The sequence below is a fragment of the Pseudorca crassidens genome, chromosome 5 (genome assembly GCF_039906515.1).
Source record: "Pseudorca crassidens isolate mPseCra1 chromosome 5, mPseCra1.hap1, whole genome shotgun sequence".
In the NCBI taxonomy this organism is placed as follows: Eukaryota; Metazoa; Chordata; class Mammalia; order Artiodactyla; family Delphinidae; genus Pseudorca; species Pseudorca crassidens.
The window spans coordinates 70,619,138-70,645,906 of NC_090300.1; the positions used below are offsets into that span (position 1 = coordinate 70,619,138).

The window sequence follows — 26,769 nt, forward strand, 5'->3', positions numbered from 1 at the left end:
GCACAACTGATTTTTGTGTTGTCTGTGAACTCTTAGAAGGCAGGAACCATGCCTTGTTTATGTTTTGCCGAGTTAATACAGAAGTAAGAATGGCATTTATTAATATTTGTCTGTTTATGTATTTTTATCTTTTATTAGCAATAATCTTTGTCTTTTTTTTTTTTTCCTTTTCTCTTTTCTGCTTTAGGGCTCTACTAGCTCAACAACAGCTTCTCCTCCAGTCTCCACCCCTGTCACAGGACATAAAAGAATGGTCATACCAAACCAGCCCCCTCTGACGGCAACGAAAAAGTCTACATTGAAGCCACAGCCTGTACCCCAGGCTGGACCCATCCCCGTGGCTCCAATTGGAACACTAAAACCCCAGCCTCAGCCCGTCCCAGCCTCCTACACTACGGCGTCTACCCCTTCAAGGCCTACCTTCAACGTGCAGGTGAAGTCAGCCCAGCCCAGCTCTCATTACATGGCTGCCCCTTCACCAGGACAATTTTATGGCTCAGGGCCAGGGGCCCAGGGCTATAACACTCAACCAGTTCCTATCGCTGGGCAGGGTCCACCTCCTTCTACACGGGGAGGCGTGGATTATGCGTATATCCCACCACCAGGACTTCAGCCTGAGCCTGGGTATGGGTATGCCCCCAACCAAGGACGTTATTATGAACCCTACTGTGCAGCGGGGCCTGGCTATGGGGGCAAAAATGACTCTGATCCTGCCTATGGTCAACAAGGTCACCCAAATACCTGGAAGCGGGAACAAGGCTATACTCCTTTTGGCACCGGGAGCCAGAACCCTGCTGGGATGTATCCAGTTGCTGGTCCCAAGAAGACCTATATCACAGATCCTGTTTCAGCCCCCTGTGCACCACCACTGCAACAAAAGGTAGGGAACTCATTAATATAGTGATGGGAATAAGGGGGTACCTATCTTGGTCTGCCTTCCCCAGGAAGCAGAGCCTAAGGCAGAAGTATATGTGCTACTTTTATTTCATTAGAAAGTACAATCTGAAGGAAGTGCATGAGCGAAGCAGGAAAATGGGGAGATCCTATTTGGGGGTATGGGGGCATGTTACCAATATGGCTTCCGTTTAGTATCAAATACAACTAATTTTTCAATCTTGAAGGACCATTTTCCAAAAGACCATATGAACCGTAGCAGCTCAGGACAATCTGTTCAGGGAGAGGAAGGGAAAATAATTTATCTTCCAGCTCCTTTCCTGTTGGTCAGAGCTTCCTTCTGTGGGTCATAGACTTCCTCACAGTTAGATGTTGCATTTACTTGGTCACTAAATAGATCTGAAGTATCTGATGCCTCAGCAGGGACAGGGAATCCCCACATGTGGAGGTGAGAGGTGCTCAGGGCAGTATGAGATGAGCTGATGACAGGTTGGGCTCATGTGAAGGTGGTCAGAACCCAAGCAAACTTGGTACCATAGTGACTGCTGGGGAAGAACAAGTGGACAAGGGCCCAGGAGACAGGTGAGGCTAAGGAGATCTAAGGTAATGCAGATACCTTGTCTAGTTTTCTTTGGGAAGGGGCTATAGTAGAATGGCACTTGTGTACTACCCCTTGTTTATCTACATTAATGATCCTCCAAGAAGAATATTACTCTCCAACCATTAACCCTATTAGGCAACTTAAAAAAATTCTTTATGACAGTTATCTTTTTTGTTGTTTGATTTAATTTCAAGCATGTATGTGTTTTAAGTCAACATGTTCAATTACTTCCTGTGAATAGGCAAGATATAATACTATACACACCTACTCACCTACAACTTGGAGTTTTCATGTGTCCTTGAACCAACATGATGATGTTTCCTCCCACCGTGAAAAGAGGTACCAAGGAGAGTTACTTGGAAGGAGATAGATGGAGAAACCAATCTAGTTTCCAGCCATTGTGTTAGAACCGAGCACTCCGTTCCCCGTAGTAAGAACTGTAAGAAATCAAATTGGAGAGCCCTTGATTATCGAGAAGTTCAATGATAAATTGGGAGGATGTACTGGGTGGAAGTTTGGACTATATGTTTGTTTTTTTTTTAATCCTTTACACAGTTGAGATTGTCAATTTCCAGGCATATCCATTCACATTTTCAACATTATAACAGAATTTAGTGAGGTCCTTACTTTCTGGATAGGGAGTTTACTAAATCACTTCTCACTGTTCTCACATGAAAGCATCTGCTCTGATAATGATGCACATGGATTTTAGGTTCCTTAGAGGAAAGAGCCCTTCCCAGCAAGTGGGGCCTGTGGGTAGCTGGAGACATCCATCAACCTTATGATTGCCCATTACATGAAAGTGGACCAAGCCATGATCGTCTTCCAACATAAAGATTTCAAGTGAAAATGTTAAGTGTTTTTGAAACATTACTCTTGGAAGGACTTTCTTTCCAAAAATCTCTGTATGAAAAGAAATGTTATTGAGGGTTTTTTGTTTTGTTTTGTTTTGTTTTTAAAATAAATATTGCCCAAAATAGCCAAGCTGGACAACCTTGCCCTTCGTTAACATTACAGTATATTTGCATTTGTCCATCCTGACCCCAGAACAACCGGTTCAGAAGAAAATGGGGTTATTCAACTTTACCTCACTTTGGCACAATTGCAACAAATTCCGCTACAGAAGATTAAAAATTTAGATTGGGACAATGGCCATCAACATTTACGTTCCAATAGGTATGCAGTTTTGCCCTGTCCAAAGCAGCCTGACTGTGATAGGACGGCTGAGTGATGTTCCTAAGAGCAGGAGATGGGCCCTGAGTTATTTAAGGATCCTATTACCCCACCTGGGGAAACAGACATGAGACAGAGCAAAAGTATGTCTAGGTGGAGAGAATGATCTGGTGAAGTACAAAGCCAATCTTTGAGTTTCCTGATTTCCCATCATGTCGCTGGGCCCTCTGGAACCAATCCAGTAGTGTAAACAAAAGTATCAGCACCCGCTGCAAGACCTGGTTCTAAGACGCTAGGTCCAGAAACATCACTAGTATTTGGTCTGTCTTCATCAGCTTACTTGGGGTGACAGAATGAACTTTTATTAACCCCTCTCCAGAAGGCATGAAACTTTATTTTCCTTCTTATTGCAGTAAAAGAATTATTCAGGATGATCTATTACCTTGTTAAGGATTCTGGACGTCAGTGGATTTCATGTCATTTAAAAAAAATTCTGAAATATTTGTTTTTCAACAGTGTCGTGTGTTTTAACATCATATTGTGCATTTAAAAAATGAAAATCAAATCATGTACTTTTTGCTGTGATTATTAAGGAGAGTGGTTAGAGATTGATATTTAGCCATCTGTCTTTGTTTTGGGAAAGGGGAAAGAGGCTGGTGAAGCTACAGATATCGTCTGTGTGTGTTGTGGGAGCATTGGTGGATGAAGGGGTGGGCTCTTTCACAGTTGGTCTTTGAGCAGAATACGACTGTATTCAACTGCACCTGTGCACAGAGCACCTTATTGTCTCAAGTATTAACTTTGCTTGGCTTAGCGATGTGACTCCTGGCTTGAGAAGTGAGCTCCTGATTCGAATCCCAGTTCCTCCCTTGATATTCTTTCAGCTTGAGGAAAAGCCTCTAGACCTCTTTATGTCCTGCTCCCAGCCTCAGTAAAGTGGAATGTCATCCTCACTAATTAATTAATGATTGCAAAAGGCTTGGAAATCTCCAAGGGCTGAATAATTACCAAGTGAGGACTATTCAGCGTTTTCACTGGCTTTCATTTATTTCCAATTTTTTAGGCACTGATGGAAAGCATACCTCGGTGCCTTAAAACAATTACCTTTTGTTACGTTGAGAAGTTCTTAGGAGTTTGGCATTTAACCCATTAAGGAAAACGTTTTCAAAAAATGAAAGAAAGAAATCTCCTTTAGATTTGAGATAAGCTGCTTTAATTTTTCCACGCCATGGTGTGAAATAGAAGAAGAAGTAGAAGAAGGGAAGGAGAAAGTAGGAAAGAAAAGGAAAAAAAAAAGAAAGGAAGAAAAGAATGAAGAAAGGAAGGAGACCAAATCAGAACCTACAGGCCTTGGGGGATCGTGATTATATTTGTGTTTCCATAATGTGCTGAGCACTGAATTTGCTTGCTACAGTAGACCATAATGTGTTTCCTGGACCATGTGAGCTGAGTTCCTTGAAAAATATTTTTATAAGCAAGTCTTTGTAAGAGAGAAATGTTCTCTTCTCACTGGAAATCCTCTTAAAGACACAGTGGAATCTCTTCTCTTTGCCATTTTATAAAAGCTGATATCTGCTGGTTGTTCACAGAACTTTTGTCCTGTGTGTTATCCTCACATTCCCGTGAGGTAGGATGTGTATTTTCTCCAATATTCAGGTAAGGTGAGTCAGCTTGAAAGCCCCAGAGCCAGGACCTAGAGGCAGTCATCACTTTCAGGTCCACAGTGGCAGGTAGCTTTAGCTTCCACTTCCTTGTCATAAACCTAATCTATGGCAGCCTCGGCTCTGCAATACGTTAAGAGTGCTCGTGCTGTGCATCTCTGGAAAGCTGTGGAGACCCAACTAGTGGGGGTGGGGGTAAGTTATATTCTAAAACCATCTATTAAAATTTCCTTGGAAAAATCCTTCAGGAGAGTGAGAACTTGGAGATCAACCAATCACCTTTCAATAAATCCAACACCAAGTTTATCTTATCCAGAGTCAGAACAGATTCCTACTGTTCATTTAGTGTTTGAATCTGGGGATATTTAATGCGTCAGAGAGGAGAGTGAATGTAGTGAACTACCAGGGTCAGTGTTTACGGATCCCCAAGACCTGGGAATTGTTGAGATTAAGAAAATATTTGAGAATGTTGATACAGTAGCATTTCAGATATTCAAGTAATATCAAAATATTTAAATTTCATTTCATTGTGGTCTTTTCCACAGTGAAATAGAGGTTGTATATATTGGGTGTCCTGCAAGAATTGGTGGCATTTGGGAGAAAACTATCTTTATGGTAATCCCTATGCTAAATATCTCTCAATTCCAGGAGCAGAGAAACAAAAAAGAAGTGTTAGTTTGGGTGGGGAGAAGGATAGATGTGGATATAGGCCTCCAGTCAGGTGCTAATAACACCTAGGTCTGTATAAAGCTGAGGATGGAAGAGATTGCTTGAGGAGGACAGCGACCGTAATATGAGTAATTCCCCTTTGCACAGGGTTTTTCAGTTTCCAAAATGCTTTGAGGACCTCACAAAAAACATAAGCGATAAGCCCAGGTAGAGGATTTTGTCTCTCTTTTACTGATCGGGGTTCAAAAGCTCAATAATGAGAGTCACTCACCTAAGGTCATATGTCCAAGTCATGGGTGAGCCACGATTCCAAATCAGGTTTTCAGAAGGTTTGTCCTCATGCTTTCCACCTGGTAAACGATGGATGTTGGCTTGGTGTTTGGATGGGGGGAGCGCCACATCAGCACGGGCAGCCACTGAGTGTGGCTCCGCCATGGCCCACATCACAGGCAGACATGTCGATAGGCTCAGGCAGTTGCGGTGCTGTGTCCTGAGATCAACAGCTTCAGCGGAAGCACTGTTAGATCCCTGCTGGGCACCCAGGCTCAGCACCGTGGAGCTATGCTTCCTCTTTCCCATCACTATGTACAATTTTTTCCAGTGTTTCTACGTTCACAGCATCTCAAATCTGTTTTCTTACTGAAGCGCCCTTTGCTACTGTCCTGGTTCAGTTGTCCCCGTTTCTCACCTGAGCCATTGAAATGGCCCTTTATTGGGTGTCCCCACCTCTAGTCACTCCACACCTGTTCATCCTACACATGCTATCAGATTAACCTTTCTACCCCACAGCTCTGCGCTCGTCACTAATTACCTTTTCTTAAAAACCTTCAGGAGTCCCCTCCCAGTTATGGAATGAATTGAAACCCCAGCCTAGATTTCCAGTTTTATCTCCCCCTTTAAGCATCCCAGCTTCCAGCTGAGAAATTACATTCCTAGTTATTTTTCATCTCTATAGCTTTCATCGTGTGCCTTCCCAGACCTCCCCCCAAATAAATTAAATGTTTGCATATCCAACGTGACCCATTAAGACCAAACTAAAGTGTTACTCTCTCTTGTGAAGCCTTCTCTTTCTAAAATTAAGTTGTACATTATTTTACCCTCTCTTATGTAAATTTTCACACACGTACTGTACTAGAATCATTTATGTACCTGTCCCTCACCAGCCTATGCCCTAGCATATAGTAGCCTCTGAGATTTAGGGGATAGAGATGGTATCTGAGCACTGTTTCGTCCAGAGTAACTAAGACAGTACATAATACATTCTTGTTTAATGAAGGTACTTGAAGAAACTTCCTATGTCCTAATAAAATAAGGAGTAAGCCCTGCTTTAGAACTTAGCAGATTGTTGATCAAAATGCCAAAACCCAAGCCTACACCACCAAATTAGCTTAGGTGACCTCAGTAACACACACGTTGTCACATGAGCAACCCAGTGTCCAAAGTAGCTAGATAATTTCTCACGTTCACGATTGTGCTAATGTTTTACATTCCTTCTGGGATACATGTGTGTATGTGTATGCTGTTATGTACACAGTCTTTTTTACTTTTTGCATTTGCCAAATGTCCATAGAATTTGTTGATTCAGGTTCTTTAATTACCTTTTTGAGGTTCAATGTATATACAATAAAAGGTGCCCATTTGAAATGCACAAGGCAGTGAATCTTTGGCAAATTTGTGCACCTGGGTGACCACCATCAAAATCAAGATAGAGAACATTTCCACTACCCCACAGAGCTCCCTCGAGCCCTCTTGTAGTCAGCCCCCTTTACCCTCAGCCCCAGGCAACCTTTCTGCTTTCTAACATGGATTATTTTTTCCCTTTCTAGAATTCCATATAAATAGAATCAGATAGTATATACTCTGCATCTAGGCTCCTTCTACTCACTGTAATTTTTTTGAGCTTCATTTGTGTATGTATCCATTATATGGATGTACTACATTTTGTTTATCCATTCACTTGTTTGGGGGCATTTTTTTCCTCCATTTTTGATTATTAATAAAGCTGCTATGAACATTCGTGTACAAGTCTTTATATGAACATAGTTTTCATTTTTCTTGGGTAAATACCTAGCAGAGGAATTGCTAGGTTGTGTGGTAAATATTTAACTTCCTAAGAGACTGCTGAATTGTTTTCCTAAATGTACCATTTTACAATCTCACCAGCATTGTATGAGAGGTTCAGTTGCTCCCTAATCCTGGCAGCACTTGGTGTTGTCAACCTTCTTAATTTTAGCCATTTGCATGCTGTATAGATGTATCTGATTGTGGTTTATATTTACATTTTCCTTTTGATTAATGATGTGGAACACTTATTATTCACGCACTTATTAGCCATTTGTATGTCTTCTTTTGTGAAGTGTCACCAAATTTTTGATTTATTTTTTAAATTGGATTGTTTCTTTTTTTTTTTTTCTTTTGGAAGAGTACATTGTGTATTAAGAGTCCTTAGATATATGCATTCCCAGTCAGTGACTTGACTTTTCATTTTCTTAATGTTGTTTTCTAAGAGCAGAAGTATTTACTTTTGTTGGAGGTCAGTTTATCACTTTTATCTTCTATAGTTTATGCTTTCTGTTTCCTTAGGTATTTTGGCCTCCTCATGGTCATAAAGATTTTATTCTGTGCTTTCTTTTAGATGCTTTACAGGTAAATTCAAGGTTATAATTCCCTTCGAGTTAATCTTTGTGTATTGTGTGAGATAAGGGTCAAAAGTCATTTACCCCCATTGAGATACACAGTTTTTCCATCATGGTTTATTGAAAAGACTCTTTTCTTCCATTGAAATACCTTGACACCTCTGACAAAAATCAATTGACCACAGATGTGTGGGTCCATCTGGACTCTATCCTTTTCCATTAATTTGTATATCTATCCTCAAGCCAATGCCACACTATCTTGATCTCTGACTTTTATACAAGATTTTGAAATCTGACAATATAAGCTTTCCATTTTTCTTCTCTTTCAAAAGTGCTTTGATTATTCTGAGTCTTTTCCATTTCCTTATACATTTTAGCATCAGCTTGTCAATTTCCACAAAATAACTTGCTGTGATTTCAGTTGAGATTTTGTTGAATCTATACTTTGAAAAGAGCTGATATCTTAACAATATTGAGTCTTCCAACCCATGAACATGGTATATCTCTCATTCTATTTATGCTTTTATTAATTTCTCTCAACAATGTATTATAGTTTTATCCATATTTTGTTAAATTATTTCATATTCTGGGTGCTATTACATATGGTATTTTTAAAAATTCTTAATTTGCAGTTATTTTGTAGTGTATACAAATACCATTGATTTTTTAATATTGACCTTGCATCTTATGACCTCTTTAACAGTTTTACTAGCTTCTTAAGACTCCTTAGGCTTTTCTACCTGATCATTTCACCTGCAAATAAATTCTTGATTCAACTGTTTATTTCCTTTATGGATAAGAGTCTATCCATCAACTTTCTATGTTTGGAAGATTTGCTTCTTGATTGAAGAAGAGACAGTTTCCTACAAATTTTTTTTTTTTTTTTTTTTTTTTCCGGTACGCGGGTCTCTCACTGCCGTGGCCTCTCCCGCTGCGGAGCGCAGGCTCCGGACACGCAGGCCCAGCGGCCGTGGCCCACGGGCCCAGCCGCTCCGTGGCATGTGGGATCCTCCCGGACCGGGGCACGAACCCGCGTCCCCTGCATCGGCAGGCGGACTCTCAACCACTGCGCCACCAGGGAAGCCCAGTTTCCTACAAATTTGAAGGATGGAAATTGGAAAATAAAAATAATAAATCTTTACTCTCCGTTCCTCTAGACCGGCCTGTTGAAACTGTCAGACATAGAAATTATCTTCAGAATCAGTAGGTTATAATCCCTTAAAATTACAGATGAGAAACTGAGGCCTGAAGAGTTACAGTGACCTGAAGAGTTAGTTATACAACTCGTAAGTGGCACATTTGAGTAGAAAACTTGACGCTTTTTTCTAAATCACAATTTCTCTCTACATTGGTTCAAGACCAATAAGATTGGAAGTATAAAGGACCTTTAAAAGGTATAATAACTATTGTTAAAAGGAGCTGATCTCCTGGCCTTAGGCCTCCACACTAATTCTGTAAGGCCTCTTAATAATAGAAGATGGATGCCATTCTGGTGTTCCGTGTTCAGGCTCACAGTTGTTCCAGTGAGACGACTGGTTCTTAGGGTCTTTATGATTTTGACTCAGTCTGTCATCTCTCCTGCTTTTATTTTTTTAATTTATTTACTTTATAAGAGTTTTTTAAAAATTATTTTATTTTATTTATTTTATTGAGGCGAGCAGGGGCTACTCTTCGTTGCGGTGCGCAGGCTTCTCATTGCAGTGGCTTCTCTTGTTGTGGAGCGTGGGCTCTAGGCACGTGGGCTTCAGTAGTTGTGGCACACAGGCTTAGTACTTGTGGCTCGCAGGCTTGAGAGCGCAGGCTCAGTACTTGTGGCGCACGGGCTTAGTTGCTCCGTGGCATGTGGGATCTTCCCAGACCAGGGCTCAAACCCACGTCCCCTGCATTGGCAGGCAGATTCTTAACAACTGTGCCACCAGGGAAGCCCCTTCCCCTGATTTTAAAAGTTACCATGAGGATGGATGTCCTAGTACACTAAGACATGTCTGTGAATATTATTTATTCATTTTACTTGTATAATGTTTTCCATAGATTTAGATGTTTGAAAGTATCCCAGGTCCCTAATCTCTTTGGAAAATTAAATCGTTTTAACAAATGACTCTAGCAATATGTAATTTTTCTGTGTTTAAGAGCAAGAGAATGCACGTCATTTTGCAAGTGGACCCACTGATATGTCCCTCTAGAAATCTTCTTTCCTTCTTGGCCAGCTGCAAACAACCACGCTGTCCTATTTCAGAGGAGAAACTATAGTTGTTCTCCTCCCCAGCAAACAAAGACACTCAACCACTATCAATGTATAATAATTAGTGGTGAATATAAAACCTTTGACAGATGTTACACACAGAATATTGGGAAGTATCCCAAAGTGAAAGTCAAATAGTTGACTTTCCAAAACTGCCATTGTCCCAGAAATATTTACTTGTTATGTTAGGTTTTTGATTTTCTGCAATATGGAAAACCCAACTTTTGGATATACTCTTAGCAAATAATACAGTGTTTGCTCTATTTCATCCTTAGAATTCAGTAACTGTTCTTCAGAAAAATACAATATGGTTTATTTCAGAAGTTTACTTAACTATAACATCTTAGTTTATGTAACAATAACATGTAGCATTTTTGTAACTGCTTACAAAGTTTACCAAATACTTTCATATGTGGGGAAAACTCTGTAACATGTCCAGGGGCAGCTTGCCTAGTATCATACCAATACCCAATGTCAGAGGAAGGATAAGCTCTTAGGTCTTCTGACTGCCAACCCAATGTGTTCTTTCTACTCTGTGACACTTGCCTTCATTCGTAGCTGTCTGTATTTACACGTGTTAGCTCACTGTACAGTTATCCAAACATCAAATATTCATGGGGCCAAACACTTTAAAACCTTAAAGTTGTATTTCTGGGACGTAACACACTTAACATTTGAAACCCAAGATTCAGTCAACATTATATCAAGAGTCCAGGAGTTGAAGCTATATACTAATTATAAGTTCCAGATAACAGGCCCCCTTTTATTCTGTCTTTATAAGTACTTGGTATATTTATTGCTCAAATATAGACACCTTGTTTATTTTTTATGTACCTTTAGGTATTACTGTGAAAAGGGATAAGAGAGTAGAGGTGTGCTTTGTATTCTTTATAGATCTGTTAGCTAAATGTATTTTTCATTGTGCATACATGCAATCTTTAACATGAATTTGGATAGACTTACTATAAAGGTAATACTTATAACCTTTACCAGATGAACCCCCCCCTTTTTTTTTTAAATAGCCCGTAATTTTATTTTTTTTTTATTTTTTTATTTTTTTGCGGTACGCAGGCCTCTCACTGTTGAGGCCTCTCCCGTTGCGAAACATAGGCTCCGGACGTGCAGGCTCAGCGGCCATGGCTCACGGGCCTAGCTGCTTCCCGGCATATGGGATCCTCCCGGACCAGGGCACGAACCTGCGTCCCCTGCATCGGCAGGCCAACTCTCAACCACTGCGCCACCAGGGAAGCCCGAAACCCCATTTTTAATCCTGCTTTTCATCCCATCCAAAGGATGCGGAGTATTAAGCAGGCTCTCTATGAGACAGCTGAGGCTGATAACCCCTTCAGGGGTGGGGAAATTGCTAGTGACCAGCAGAGAACCAGATAAGAGTTAAGCAAGGCAGGTGGGGAACATGAACCAAGGCCCTGCCAACTGCAACCCATGGGCCAATCTCACCTGCCACCTGGTTCGGTAAATAATGTGTTATTTGAAATTCAGCCATGCTCACTTGCTTAAATATTATCTATGGCTGCTTTCACACTAAAACAGTAAAATTGAGAAGGTGCAGCAGAAGCTGTATGTTCTTCCAAGCCCAAAACATTTACTGTATGTCCCTTCACAGAAGAAGTTTATCAACCCCTTACTGAAAATATGGAAATGACTTTGCAAAATTTATGTTCTCATTAAAATTGCTTGAGTAGTTTTCAGCTATTTTTTTCTTAGCCAGTATATACTACATCTTGAGCCGGAGGTCATTGGTGGGAATCTGGGGGCAGGGAAGAATTAAATATCAAAACTCCAAATTAACCTGCTACTTACAGAATAGATTCTGCATCCCTCCTGTTTTCCCAGCCTGGTCAACTACTCTTTAGCCTTCAAGAGCTATCTCTAATATTAAGTGCTTGGAGAAGCTTGACCATTCATCCAGTCCCCACATATTATTAGTCTGTCTTTCTTCTGAATTCTTCTCACAGCACTTTTTAAAATCCCTTTACTATAGCATACATCTTATTGGATATTTTAAATAGGTAATAACTTTATTGAGATATAATTCATACACAATAGAATTTACTCATTTTAAATGTACAATTCAATCGTTATTATTGTTATTATTATTTTAGTGTATTCTTGGAGTTGTGCAACCATCACCAGTTTTCTCATCCCAGGAAAAAGCTCCTTACCCATTAACAGTCACTCATTTCCCTCAAACCTTCCAGCCCTTGGTAACCACTAATCTACTTTCTGTATCTATGGATTTGCCAGATCTGGACATATGGAATTATACAATATATGGTCTTTTACTGGATTCTTATCATAATATTTACAAGTTCCATCTGTGTTGTAGCTCATATGAGTACTTCATTCTTTTTTATTGCTGAATAATATTCCAGTGTGTAGACATTCTGCACTATATTTACTTTTTCGTCAGTTGATAGGTGCTTGGGTTTTTTCCACTTTGGCTATTATGAATGATGTTATCAATATTTGAGTACAAGCTTTTGTATGGACGTTGCTTTCAGCTGTCTTGGGTATATACCTAGCAGTGAACTTGCTGGGTTATGTGGTAACATTTTGTTTAACCTTTTGAAGAACTGTTGGACTGCTTTCCAAAGGAGCTATACCATCTTACATTTCCACCAGCAGTGTATGAGCATTTCAATTTCTCCACATCCCCACATCCCATTTGATTTTAATCATGTTACGTGTCTGCCTCCCCAGGTAGACATCTATGTTCTTCAAGTGTGTGAATCATGTCTAATTCAGTTGTGTTTCTTGTACACCTAACATAGTATCTTGCATATGTCAGGCACTCATGAATGAAAGAATCAATCAAAGTGAAATGATGGACATGGACCCACGTACAGTTCTTATTACTGAGGGTTCTTTGTTTTTTTTTTTAATAGCTGTGCTTTTGTACGTGTTTAATTTTTTTTTTTTATTCTAGCTGTGTTCCTGGTCTCTTCTGGTCTTTAGCTCCTAGCTTGTATTACCAGTAGATTAACCTTCTTTCAGATGGAGTCTATTTTAGTCCTTGTTAATTTCCCAGCCTACATCATTGTAGTCTTTCTCTCCTTTGTTGTGGTCAGTTTAAATTGCTCTTGTCTCTGTCCCATACAGCTCATGTTATGTGTAAACCTAAAGAAGCTTTCTTCATCACTGAGGGAAATAGGGCCTTCTGATCTCACCTTCTCCCACATGGCATTGTTGCTCTTTTCAGAAGTGAGTCTGCTCTTCCAGGAGCTCAAGCCTGAAACCTGAAGTCATGCTTGATTCCTCTTTTCTCTCACACAGCAAAATGCGTTCATCTCCACCTTCAAAGTGTGTATAAAACGCCACCATGTCTCAGCGCCTCCACCGCCTGCACCTGTCCAAGCCCCAGCACATCTTGCCTGGGTCATTTAACCCCCTCCTATTGCTCTGCTCTATTCACCTTTGTTCCACTTTGCCCTGTTCTCAACCCAGAGTGATCCTGTTTGTCACATTCGTTCACTGTCCTGCTCAAAACTCCAACAGCTTCCCATCTCAGCCAAGGAAAAAAACAAAAAGCCGGAACTGTGCTTACAAGGCCCCACTGTTTCCACCCATTAACAGGCTGACGTCATCTAGCTCCGCCCCCCCTTCCCTCTGCTCCAGCCACACTCCCGTTTCAGGGCCTTTGTTTTGTTGAGCCCTTTCCCCCTGGTATCCACGTGGCCTATTCTCTCACCTCCTGCGGGACCTCACTCAAAGGTTACTTTGCTGGAGAGGTCTTCCCTGACCACCCTAAAATCCCTCCACTGCCCCAAAGTGTCCCTATCTACCTTCACTTTATTCCCCTGTAATGTTTTTTGTTTTGTTCTTTTTGTTGTTGTTGCTACATTATGATTTCACTGCACATTCCTGCTCTTAGAGAACAGAGACCACGCATTTTTATCATTTGTATCAGGCACATAGATAAGTGCTTAAAAACATAACAATTTTAAAAGCTAGTGCAGGCCACGCAGTCCATATATAGTTACTGTTTGCTCTGAGCTATCTGGAGCCTCCACGGTGTGCTTGGTTTGATTCCTTTTTTTTATTTTTTTATTTTTTCTTATTAATCATCCATTTTATACACATCAGTGTATACATGTCAATCCCAATCTCCCAATTTCCCCTGTAATGTTTATTTCCATCTAACATACTGTGTATCTTAATCATTTGTTTTTTTGTGTCTCTCCCTCTAGAATGTATCCCGAGAGCAGAGTTTTGTTTGTTTGTTTTTCTGTTTAGTTAACTGCTATATAGAGAACACTGTCTGACAAGTAGTAAGTCCTCAGAAAAAATGAATGAACAAATGCTGAGCACAGGATCATTCCCTCCGTTATTTTTTTATCCAGATAAGTCTGCAGTGATGTGACAGTGACTTTTATTATGTGAAAAGGGTGCAAAGCCCTGAGGTCTTTCAATATATGCCACCCATTTATGTATGATTTCCCCAAACTGCGTGTTCCCCATCCCACCCGCCTTCTACTACCTGAGCTCCCCAGCCCTCCCTTTAACACCATGATAATGTTGACATGGTAGATAGACCTGGTATTTGACATCAAATCTGAGGTTGGAGTCTAAACTACAAAGAAAGTCCTGCGTGATGATAGATGGGCAAGTACTCTTTTATTATAAAATACCACAGCTATTTGAAAGGTTATTATTATAATTTGAAGGACTTAGTATAAAGGAGGGGAACCAAAAATCTTAAGTGATAGATGGGGCTGTTAAATATTTTAAAGCTATATCAGGTACTGTGCTAAGCACTTTCTGTGGATTAGCTCATGCAATCTTCTCAGTAACACTTTCAGGTACATAGTGTTATTATTTTCACTTTGCAGATAAAAACTGAGTCTTGGAGAGATTAAGTAGTTTACTGAATCCAGAAACTCTTTCTTTTATAAATTTTCATGAATATAAACAAAGTTAAGAGTTAAAGCAAATTAGGTCAATTCAATGTCTACTTTTGGTGCTGGGTTAGAGTCAGAAAGAGGGTAATATTTCATTCCTCTTCAAGGTTATATTCTAGTAGTGTTTTCAGAAGAGAGGCAGTAAGACATAGTTTTAGGGAGCGTTACTTTCTGTGGATAAAATAAAAGATTTTAATAATGAGATAGAGCGTGGCTGGTTTAGATAGCCAACTCAGGAAAGTCGTTGAAGAAATGACCTTTGAGCCAAAACCTGAATAATGCACAGGGGCCAGCTGTTCTAAGGTCTGGGTGAAGAATATTACAAGCAGAGGACAGCAAGGATGAGTCCTCTCAGCTTGGCATTTACAGGAATAGAAAGAAAGCCAGGGAGGCTAGAACTTAGTTGTTGGAAGAGAATGAATAAAATGAGGTGATAAAGGTGAGCAGGGTCCATATCTTACGGACTGTAGTAAGGAGTTTGTCCTTATTCTAAATGAAATGGAAATCCACTGGAGCGTTTTAGCAAGGGACTGATAGGGCCTGGATTTTTTTTAAGATAATCCCAGCCACTGTGTAAGATCAAAGTGGTTGTAGGAAGATTTGTTAGGTTCTGATGCTTCTGTGGTTTCCCTTAAAACTATTGAAAAGATGGGCTTATGAACTTTCTTATCTGCAAATAGAAAAGCTTTTATGTTAAGAAATTGCGAAGGTATGGGCCACTTTCTGAGTACAGAGTTTATATCTGCAGATTCCTATAGTTTTGTACTTAAACAGACTCACAGTCTCTGGCTCTAGGGACAGTGGAGGAGGGTGGTTGTTGAATGAGAAGTGGAAATAGCAAATACACACCACTTGTTCTCTCACAAGTGGCAGGGCAAGTTTTCCCAAGATAGGTAGTAATGGAAGCCATGATGGTTCAAGACGTTTGGGAGATGAACTAGAGTTGACTGTTTTTCAAAATCTTCTGGTTTTAATTACTTCGCCAAAAAAGATGTAGTGTGACACTACTATATATATATATATTTTAAATGGCACTTGAGCAGTTAAAAACTGAATACTCAGTTAAAGACAGCATGGACATGGGTGAGGGATGAGAGTTTTATCTACTTCTATTTCTATGACAGGCTCACTGGGATAACAGGGACCTTCTTCCTCATCCAGTCTCCACCCCTGGTGGCAGTATAACCAATAAAAGGCAGATGATGATGACATCACGTTCTTCAAGACTTTCTGTTCACACCACGTGTCATTCACCTTGACGTGTGCTTCTCATCAGCTCGATATTTTGTCTCACCCTTCTCTTTCAAGTTATCTTTTCAGGTTATCCCTTTGCCTTGAAACGTCTACTACTGCAATACTTTGCAATCTTTATAACGATTCTTTGTATAAATGGCCCAAAGTGTTTATCAACAGGGGACCGCTTTCCCAGCACCTGCAATTTGGGGATATCTTAAGGTCTTTCTGTGCAGCTCAAGAGCTACTTACAAAGTACCAATGTTAGTATATTGCTGCATAGAACTATTTTTCTTAAATTTTTACTTTCAACAAATAACATATACCATTTTTCTAGATGCCAAAAGATAAGCAAAAAATCAACTAAAATTTAGTTCATCCTCAAAGAGCTTGAGATATGTATTATTGGTGACACTGGCCTCTGACCATTCTTACCTTATTTTTATTTATTTATTTATTTATTTTGTGGTACGCTGGCCTCTCACTGTTGTGGCCTCTCCCGTTGCGGAGCACAGGCTCCGGATGCGCAGGCTCAGCGGCCATGGCTCACAGGCCCAGCCGCTCCATGGCATGTGAGATCTTCCCAGACCGGGGCACGAACCCGTGTCCCCTGCATCGGCAGGCGGACTCTCAACCACTGCGCCACCAGGGAAGCCCTCTTACCTTCTTATTGATCAGTGTGAAGTACAAAAAAAAAAATAGAGTTAGCATCCCCACTTGCTTAGAGAATAGAGCATTTCCCGCCACGATCAGTCACTTATGGACAAATAGTTCGCACAAGACAGGGATTGTAAATGCTAAAAGAAAGGGCCTGAGAGAGTTCTAGTGATCTTCAGAAGAGGTAGTGATCTTCAGTTTTGCAAGGGTTCATGTAGGATGTGACCTCTATTAGTTTTGAATCCGTGGGATTCAAAATGAGGGGTGGGAAAGTAGCCAAGATTAGATTGTTTAATTATCCAGAGCCTCTAATGGCTGAGAAATCAAAAGATCTTCCTTAACTTAGATTTATTTCAATATTAATTGACTGCCATTCTGATTCTCCATTTTTCTTGCCATTTACCTTCTAAAAATAAGATCAATATAAAGACTGGCTCACCACTTATATCTTAACATGTTATAGCTGAAAGACAAGCTTGTGCTGTATAGATAGCACAGGGAACAATACTCAATATCTTCTAATAACCTATCATAGAAGAGAATGTAAAAGTAAACATATATATTTTATATATATGTATCAATATAACTGAATCACTTGGTTGTACACCTAAAACTAACACGATGTTGTAAATCAACTATATTTCAATAAATTTTTTTTAGAAATTAAAATGAATAACAACAACAAAATACAAGCATGCCTAGTGAAGACCGTAACATAGCTTTTGGTTACTTACCAAAGTTAGTGGGTAAGTAATACCTAATAAATGATGAATATTAACAATAGTGATTTTTAACTACTGGGAGCTCATGTCCCCTCAGCAAGCACATTCTAATCACTTAAGAAACTTTATGTTTGAAAATCTAGTGTGGCAAAATGTGTGTGTGTTCTGAAGTTTTCAAACCTGCTTTCAAATATGAGTGCTAGATATCACCCAAGGCGAGTCATTATTTCTCTCTGCAATGCCTTCATGTGCGTTGGCTCGTTTAGTCCTGGAAGAAAGTATAAAAGAAAGTACTATTAATATCCTGAATTTTTACTAAATGGGAAACCAAGATAGAGAGGGATTAGGCTACTCGCCCAAGACCACATGATAAGCTCTTAGCCACGCATGATACTACACAAATTCTCTATAAAAGGATGTTAACAAAAATCCTCCCTGATGTGCGGCAACCCAGCTGTAAACCTTAAATCACGTTCTTTTCTGATCGTGAGTAGGACCCATATGCTAAGCTGCTGAGGATCTCTCTTCTTAGCATGAGTCTATTGAGAGGTTATCTGCCAGGAAAGATTTCCTAATTATTTTTCTAATAGATGATATAAGTTCATTTCTTCATTCCTCATCTACTGGTCTCTCTTGCCCGGTACTTACGAAGCGTCACCGTGAGGGGTGTGATGGGTGGGCTATGGAATTGTGCTAAATGGAATGTCATAGGCAAGAATCTAGCCAGTAGCCTTGAATCTCCGAGAGGAAAGTACTGCTGAGCTCTGAGAGCTGCAGGACACGTCGCATGAAGATGCATGAAGATATGAAGGCCTCCTCAGAGCCAATGTGTGGCATCACCATAGGGTCTCCAAGTGAGAAAACAAAACCAACAATGCCCAGTTTTTCAAGTGTGATATAATTCCCCCCAAACATGTGAACTAGCTTGCAAAATGCCAGGAGTAACATTGTTTTGTACATTGGCATGAAAAATTGACATTGTCTTTGAAGAGCTGATCAGAAAAGGGTAAGGGGAAAGAAAAAGTTAAAGTAAGCTGTGAAACCCAACCCACTTATATCCAAAGTACAAAGCCAGACAAAGTGAATGTTCCGTTGACTCGTGACATTTGCCATTGATTCAAAATGAGCCGGTCCTGAGAGAGGATTAAATCGATCAATAAATATCCCAAACTGTCATTCTTAGAACCCTTGGGTAGAGCATTGAGTTGCATTCCTACAGGAGAAATGCCAAATGAGTGAGCCTAGGCCAGGTTTGTTTGGAAAGCCTTACTGAATGAACCGTGGAAGTGTGAACGTGGTCACGGGCAAAGCCCAGGATTGTTCAGCCTTCTGTGGCAGTTCTACGGGTTCTAGTACCAGGCTGTTAATACGGGGGAGCACAAGTGTGCTGTTGCTGCTCGCTTTCCTTTTTTTTCTTAACTGCGTGGATCATGTTTACAAAGGACCCTTTCCTTTAGCAAGAGGTGTTCAGGTGAGGAAGTCATTGGTTTCCATTTTAAACCCTCTGGTTCCATGCTTATTCCACGCTAAATGTCCCTGTTAAAAACAGGAGTCTAGTTTTCTACTTTGAGTGTTAACCAACTACAAAGTAAAAAAAAAAAAGTCCTAGAAATGAAAACAAGCTTTCCCAGTAGTCTTCTGGGACATAATAATTACCACAAAAATGTTCTCAGTACAGATTTTTAGGCTGTCAGAGATGAAACGTGTCCCTTTGCTTTCCTAAGAAGCCATCTTGCCCATTTACAAGAAATTAAGACCCAGAGAATGACTGTCCAAGGTCTCACAGGCAGGACTTTAAAACAATTTTTAAACCTCTAGATTTGGGAGATCAAGAACAATCCTGTGTCTACATTGATAGGTGATTTACCATTGCCTTCCATAAAATAACAGCGAACTTTTTAACGTAATACATTTTCATATCCATTGTCTCATTTGTTCCTGAAAACAAAACAAAACAAAACTTGTTGAGATGGACAAAGAGTGGGCAATTATCTTCTTTTGCAGATGATGACACGATTTTAGAGAATCCAAGTCACTTCCCCAATTTTACACACTGTCTAAATCATAGAATCCTTGTCCCTTGTCTATAAAATCCATAGCATGCAACATGGAACTAAAAGAAATTGCAGTCCCCAGCTTTTCTGTTTACAGAATGCCCTCTGCAGTTGCTTAAAATTTAGATTGAAAAATAGGAAATTCATTTAACAGGACAGTCAATAAAAGGCTGGGGCTGATATCTAGTGATATCTAGGTGTTCTTCAGTGCTCCATCTGGGAAGGCTCTACAGATGATGTCTCTGTAGATGCCAAGGTTACACAAATCTCAGAAGCCAAATAAACCTTTTGATTAAATGATTGAATCCTAACTGGTAGTTACTACAGTATAAATGACTGTTCAGGATAGAAAGTTTTTGTAAAGAAGTATGTATAAAAAGTAAGAATTTCTGACAAAACAGTTTTGGCTTTCGCTACTATAGTTAATACACCCAACAGTGAATAGTGAGATTGTGTGTGTGTGTGTGTGTGTGTGTGTGTGTGTGTGTAGATATATTCAGATTCTGTGGGACCTAAAGCTTTGAAGCTTATCAGTTTGGGGAGACTTCTTTTAAAAATACAAAATGATGACCAGAAAATTATTGCAGTAGTTTGCTAGGGCTGCCATAACAAAGTACCACAGACTGGATGACTTAATCAGCAGAAATTTATTTTCTCATGTTTCTGGAGGCTGGAATTCTGAGATCGTGGTGTTGGCAGGGTTGGCTTCTTCTGAGGCCTCTCTCCTTGGCTTATTTATCGATGGGCATCTTCTCCTTGTGTCCTCAGTTGCTCTTTCCTCTTTGTGCATCTGTGTCCTGAGCTCCTCTGCTTAGAGGGACATCAGTTATGTTGGATTAGGCCCAACCTGACAATCCCATTTTAACGTAAGTGTCTCTTTGAAAATCCTATCTCCAAATACAGTCACATTCTACGGTACTAGGGTACTTCAACATATGAATTTGGGGGGACATAATTCATCCCAAAACAATTATGTAAGAAAATGAATACTTATTTCAAGTGAGAAAAGCGAATGAGACATATTTTAAATTGTTTTTAAAAATCTGTGAAATATGACAAAAGTCACAAAATCCAGAAAAATATCATTTTAATTAATTAATTAATTAAATGCCCAGTGACTTTTTTTTTTTTCTTTCCCAATGACTTTTTCTTACATCTTGTGGCTGCATGCTCTCTGGTCACCTCTCCATGCAACCTAACTTTGTAATTTTTTCTATAAGGAGAATAGAAAGATAATTTCACTCTTTCCTCTTAAATGGTTAATAGAAATTTATTGTTATTATTATTACTATTAAAAGTTTGGAAAACTTCCTTTAATCTGTACAACTGTTGTTGGTAATGTCCTAATGTCCTAAAACTTAAGATGATTGTCAAATTTGGGGAATCTTCTATCAAGTTTCCTTTATTTGAAAGCTGTTACAAAAATACGTATACTGTTGCTGTGAGTTCATACACTGATACATTCTATTTTGTGAAATCCACATCAAAAAAGAAAATCAAGTCAGTGGTACATTTATAACTGCTTCTAGTACATCACTGAGTACAGTCCTAATAAGGGAAAGCATCTGTTTTTGCATCACTGAGTACTGAGTAGTCCTCTCTGTGTGTATACTTTTACCCATCTGACAATTGGTAGAACTTTCTGCTGACCTAGCTTCTGGCTCCATACATTTCACACCCTGTTTCTCTCCTCTACCAGCATAATCCACATGCTGGGTGTTGCAGGACACATTCTTGTCACAGGATTTTTGGCTCCATAACCCTGAGTCCCAGAGCTAGGAGAGTAGTGGACCCAGGGGCATTGAAAGTACGCCAGGAAGTCATTCCTACACAATGGTAATTGGCCATGCCTTATGCACACACTGTAGTGACAGCAAACCGTACATAAATGTATCCGACGATGCTCAACTAAATGTATCCTCAACTCATCTTCCCCTAAACAAACCCCCAAATTCCTGACACCATTCCAACACTGTCCCACATGAGTATGTAACAGAGGACAGTCAGAGTGGAAAGAGGCAGCAAGGAACACATTGCTTGGACCCTCCGAAGGTCTTAGAAGGGGCCGAAGGAAGTGACGGGCCCTGAAGCTTCATTTCTTGTCAATCCATGTTTGTTTAAAAGTATCTCTTCTACTCTGGGTATTTGCTTGGGAAGAGTTATTCCTTCCCTTCCTGCCTCCTTCCATATTTTTCTTTCTTAAATATTTATTCTGTGTATAGCATATTCCAGACCCCGTGTTAGGAGGGATAAAACACATATGATGATGTCTACAGCGCAGGATAAAGTGATGGGTAGCCAAAGCTGTTAAAACTCTACTGGTATCAGATGATTTAGGGTCACATTCAGCTTGAGCAATCAGGGAAGTCTTTATGAGGAAGCAGCCTTTGATCTAGCCTAAAGGATGGCTGGGATTGGGACTGGTGATACTGGGAAGACAGAAGGGCCTTCCAGACCGCCGATGCTGCACATGGCTGCACCTCTACAGGACCTTTTTCTGTATCTGTAGCATTTAAAGGTTTATTTGGTTGCATGGTCAAAACAAATGGACTAAGGGGAAATCCCTGATGTGGTGGCCATCTCTGTGCTTTTGAGAAATGTCTTCCAGAGTTTGGTGCCTCTTTTAAGGCTCAAGGTTCAGAACATCTGATCACATCTTTATTGTGGGATCCCTTAAGTCATTTATGTGACAGCATCTGAAGGAATTAAGCTAAAAGCTTTGTCTACTTCACCAGAGATAGGATTTCAGACAACCCTTTCACTAAGACCCCATGTTTCAGTACTACCACCCATGGACAGATAGAATCTATTCTTCAGTGATATTTAGTAGCAATGTTGATGCTGCATTTTTGACTTGCTGGTTTTTTCTCTCACTAGTCCTCAACTCTCTCCCAAATTTAGTATTTGCTTGTTTCCTTTTTTTTTCGCCACTCCCATTTGCTCCTTTGTTTCAGTTATTCCAGCGACTCTTCTGTCTCCCATAGAAGACAGTCTAGGCACAGCCTTCTTTCTGAGCTTTCCGTGGCCCAGAGGGAGAAGAATCTAGAAGAATTTCTCTTCTACAGGAGATCTGAGGCAAATGATTGGGCCAGCATCACCCAGTGTGACGTGATGACGGAACCAATAGGGATATTTGCACGTTCAATCGTCTTTGCATCATTCTGCCAAGTCATATAGATCTGTTGGTTATTTTAATCTTAGCGAAAGAGACATTTTGCTGTCAACGTACTAGACTGTGAGTCCCTTGAGAGTAAGGAACTCTGTAGTAAAGGGCACAAATACCTTGGTAACTGGTAGTGCATAGGCACCAACCAGTCTAAACAGAACCCAGCTGGGTTGCCTCCCACTTCACTGTGGAAACACAGTTCTTTGTACAGAGCACATGTTCAGTAAATGTTACATTGATTTTTGTTGTGGCTTCCATGACAGTTCTTACTGTAATTTGAGAAGTAAAGGTAATGATGAATCAGTTGCTGACGTACCTGGTATCGTAAGGGTTAATGGTGGCAGACAGCAGCCCTCTGGGCACTATTAATAGTACTGTGTGGTGGGAATGGCTGTCTGTGTACTGAGCTTTTAGGAATAATAATAGGAAAGACTGTACAAAGACTACTCTTCCATTTGTAGTGAATGAACACACTTGTCTCGAGCACATTTGCATCTCACCTAATTTTGCTCCCCATTGTGATTTTTTTCCCAGATAACTTATTCTAATGGCGTGAGTATATTAAAATAAAATTGAGTGGAGTGAGGGGAATATGCCAATAAAAATAATCAATCCCTCTTCTGACAAAGGGCAAGTATTTACAAGGAAAATAACAGGGATATAATTGAAAAATATATCTGTATATCACTCATACAGTAATTCTTCAAACTATCACAGTTCTGTCTTTGACGGATGTTTCATCAAAATATTATCTAATGTGACATAGCGTTCCTCTTTTTTTTCTCTTTTGCTTTTGGTCATAAGAATTGATTTGAAGTCTTTTCATTCTGTGATCTCATTTTTTGCTCTGTTCCAGATGTGGGTCATTCTGTCTGCCATGGAACTATCAGATAAACTGCGTAGCTTGATTAGACCAGAGCTGTACTACCCGTTTCAGTCAGTCTAGCGGTTCAGCACAAGGTATATTTTAAGGAGATCTCTACAAAAGGCTGAATGAAAATCTTCCATAGAAAGTGTAGTTCCATAAACCTTAATAAAAAGAAAGTACCAGGAAGCACTTAGTGCCTCAGATTCTGGAATCAAAGCTTTCTTCCTTATCGTCCCTCTTCTCAGACCTTCAAGCGACCACCCTGATATTTTCTCGGTTGAACTAATAAACTAAAGCGCTAGAGAGGGGTTTAGGTAACATCTAGTTCAAGCCCTTGTTCCTCTCATTTACTCCACACACATTGATTGAGCTCTTACCATGTGCCAGACCCTGTGCTAGGGGTTGCATCTACCGAGATGAAGAAGATACAGTCCTTGCTTGTGAAGACTTCAGTCGGGTAGGAAATAGGCAAGGAAAGTAATGCTTAGAGCCAAGTGCTCAAGGCATAGAAGACAGAAGGGAGACTAGCACAAGGTCTCCCAGCCCACCATTCAGTTCTGGTTCTCCACGACTGTTCTATCCCCCTAACCCGGGACATCGCAGAGAATCTGCAGCTGGATTGAAATTATTCTTGTTCCTGGTTACAAACTTCACGGGCTCTGTGTCGAAACTTTATGCTTCAAATTTATGAATTTTGGTGTTCAGTATTAATTCCAAAGACATCTGGAAAAAGAAAGGATAGATTTTTGAGTGTTCTGAGCTTTCAGAAGCCTCTGTCTCACATTCTGGGCTGTTAGAAAGGTTCCCTTTTGTGACAGTGCTTCTTGGCCATCGGTAGTGGCAGTGTAGAAAGCCTGCATTGCATCTACCCAAACAGAGTCTGGATGTGTTTCTCAAGCTCTTTCATTTGAATTGTGGAGCATAGATCTCATAAGACAGCTTGTTCTCAAGGGGTTCCCAGCACGTTTGGTTCTAGCCCACCACAAATATGGTGAGAGCAGGCTTTGTCAGACTATTTCGACATACTCAGGGCGTTTTGAACCACATGAGGGCTGAACACGACAACGCTGCTGGAGTCCCTGGGGTGCCCCACTCCAAGTATGCAGGGACTGGGAATTGCCTCAATACACCAACATCCTGTGTACCATTTCTGATATATTGGAGTCTAGATGTTCTCTGTTTTGGAATGTGATGCCATGGGAAATGAGAGGATGCCTTGGGGGATGGAAGAACGATGTGTACTTCCCTTGAAATAATGAAAATTTATTCCTCAGCATTCAAATGGCACAGTAGGCGCTCAATAAACGTTTGTTAAGTCAACACCAGATTTAAGTGACCGAACTGAAATTAAAAAATGAAGTGGTGTGGGATATAGGAAAGTAGACTTTTCTAGGTCAAAAATCCTAGGCTCTAGCTCTAGTTAATAATCCATAAGTGGTTTTAGACAAGTCATCTCTCTTTTCTTCAGTTTTACGAAACAAGGAGATTGGACTCCTTTCTCTTTTACAAGTGCCTAAAGAGCCTATGAATCAAGATGCTTAGTATGTAGCTCACAAGTTCATTGAGAACTTCTCTAAATAAATACCAAGGACATATCACCATGATGTTTCAAATAACAAGTTCTTAACTAACTCCAGGTTTGTATCTCATTCCCTTCATGTTTCTAGACCTAGCATATTTCTGAGCACCTAGCCCAGTACTCAGTAAACATTTATTAAAAGACTATAACGAATGAGATCATTGTGATTGTGATCTGACCCCATTTCCTAAACACAGGCCTATATTAGACTACATTGAGAAGTGGCAGGAAAGTGATGGACTCGTGTGTGTGTGTGTGTGTGTGTGTGCGCGTGTGCGCGTGTGTGTGTGCAATGACAGTATGCTACTAGTCACCTGCTCTACCCAGTGTCTGGCCTAAAAGTTGAATGGTATTATAGATTGAGAACTAGATCCCTATGAAAGTCACCTTAGGGTGAAATTCAACACATTCAACATGATTGCCTCTTTGTACAGCACAAATGATTTACATGAGTACACTTTTAGTGGCAGAATTCTCGTTGCCTTTTGGACAACTCCATTTTTTACTTGAATTAGTCAGAATGTACCAGCAGCAGACAGGAGGAAAAGCTCTACCCCAAGGTCAAAGACCAGTCTTCGTGTCCATACCATTGCCAGAGGTTATTGACAGCCCGAGATGTTTTCCCCCCAACCGTACCTTCCCACTCAGTGGTTACTGTCCATTTGTGAAATTCCTGAGAAGACAAGTCTAAATGCCATAATGTGCTTGTTTAGAAACAGTAGAACATACTGTTAAAATGATATGCGTGCACCGTCTATCTCATCCCAGTTTGTTACACATGAGTAATCGGAAGTGAGTTTTCTAAATGTCGCCGATCTCAAGGGCGGTGGGTACATTTGCAGTGGATTTTTCTCAGTAGGTTAAATCTAAAGGAGCAATTAAGACTCCATATTTCTGATTTGCAGGAAACGGTATTATGCATTTCCCTTGGATGAGAATAAGTAAGGAGGATAAAGGAAGACTCTCAAATTGCTGTCTGTGTGACCTGTTTCTGAATAAATATCATCATATTCCACAGTCAATTATCTCTAATGTACAGTGTGTTCTCCAGCCAGAGAGAGAGAGAGAGAGGGATAGACTGTCAGTTAGAAGTGGTCAGAAAAAAAAGCGTACATGCATTGGAGCGTACATTAATCTGTTGTCCTCTGAATAATTTTATACTATTTGGGAGGGAGTAATAAGGAAGATTATACATTATTTTTATGTGATTTCATAAATATAGAATTGTATTCATCAGGGAAAGAGACAAGCATGGCTAGGAAAACAAAATGAGGTATGTTATGTTCAGCACAGTAATAAGGCTCCTAATACCAGAGGAAAAACAAGCCATTAGTTACAACCATTGAATGGAAGTGGTCTAATCGGAGCAGCAGGAGAAGTATCCCGCTTTATTGTGGCTTCGTTATGTGTTTTGCAAGACTCTCTGGCTCTCCATTAAAATTATTTTCTACAGCAACTCTGTGAGGGTTCAGAACCCAGGAGCGTAACTATTATTTTTATTTACACCATGCTGCTCTGCTGGGAGAGTGGATCGTGTTTTGAGTTTTGTTTGTTTCTTTTATCCTTTCCTTTCTCTTCACCTATGAGAAGATCAAAATTGAAGAGAAATATTTGTTGGAGAACTATCTTAAAAGAAGCTTAGGTTTATGGGGATATAGGTATACATATAGCTGATTCACTTTGTTATACAGCAGA

The 26,769-nt window shown here is 40.1% G+C and overlaps 1 protein-coding gene across 14 annotated transcripts in view; it reads left to right on the forward strand.

Moving 5' to 3' along the window:
• Positions 1-26,769, forward strand: part of LPP (LIM domain containing preferred translocation partner in lipoma) — a 701,187-nt gene that overhangs the window by 428,055 nt on the left and 246,363 nt on the right. For all 14 annotated transcript variants that reach the window (XM_067738384.1, XM_067738387.1, XM_067738383.1 and 11 more), the window contains one exon: positions 188-880. In XM_067738384.1, coding sequence (XP_067594485.1) covers positions 188-880 — 693 coding nt within the window. The remainder of the gene's footprint in view (positions 1-187; positions 881-26,769) is intronic.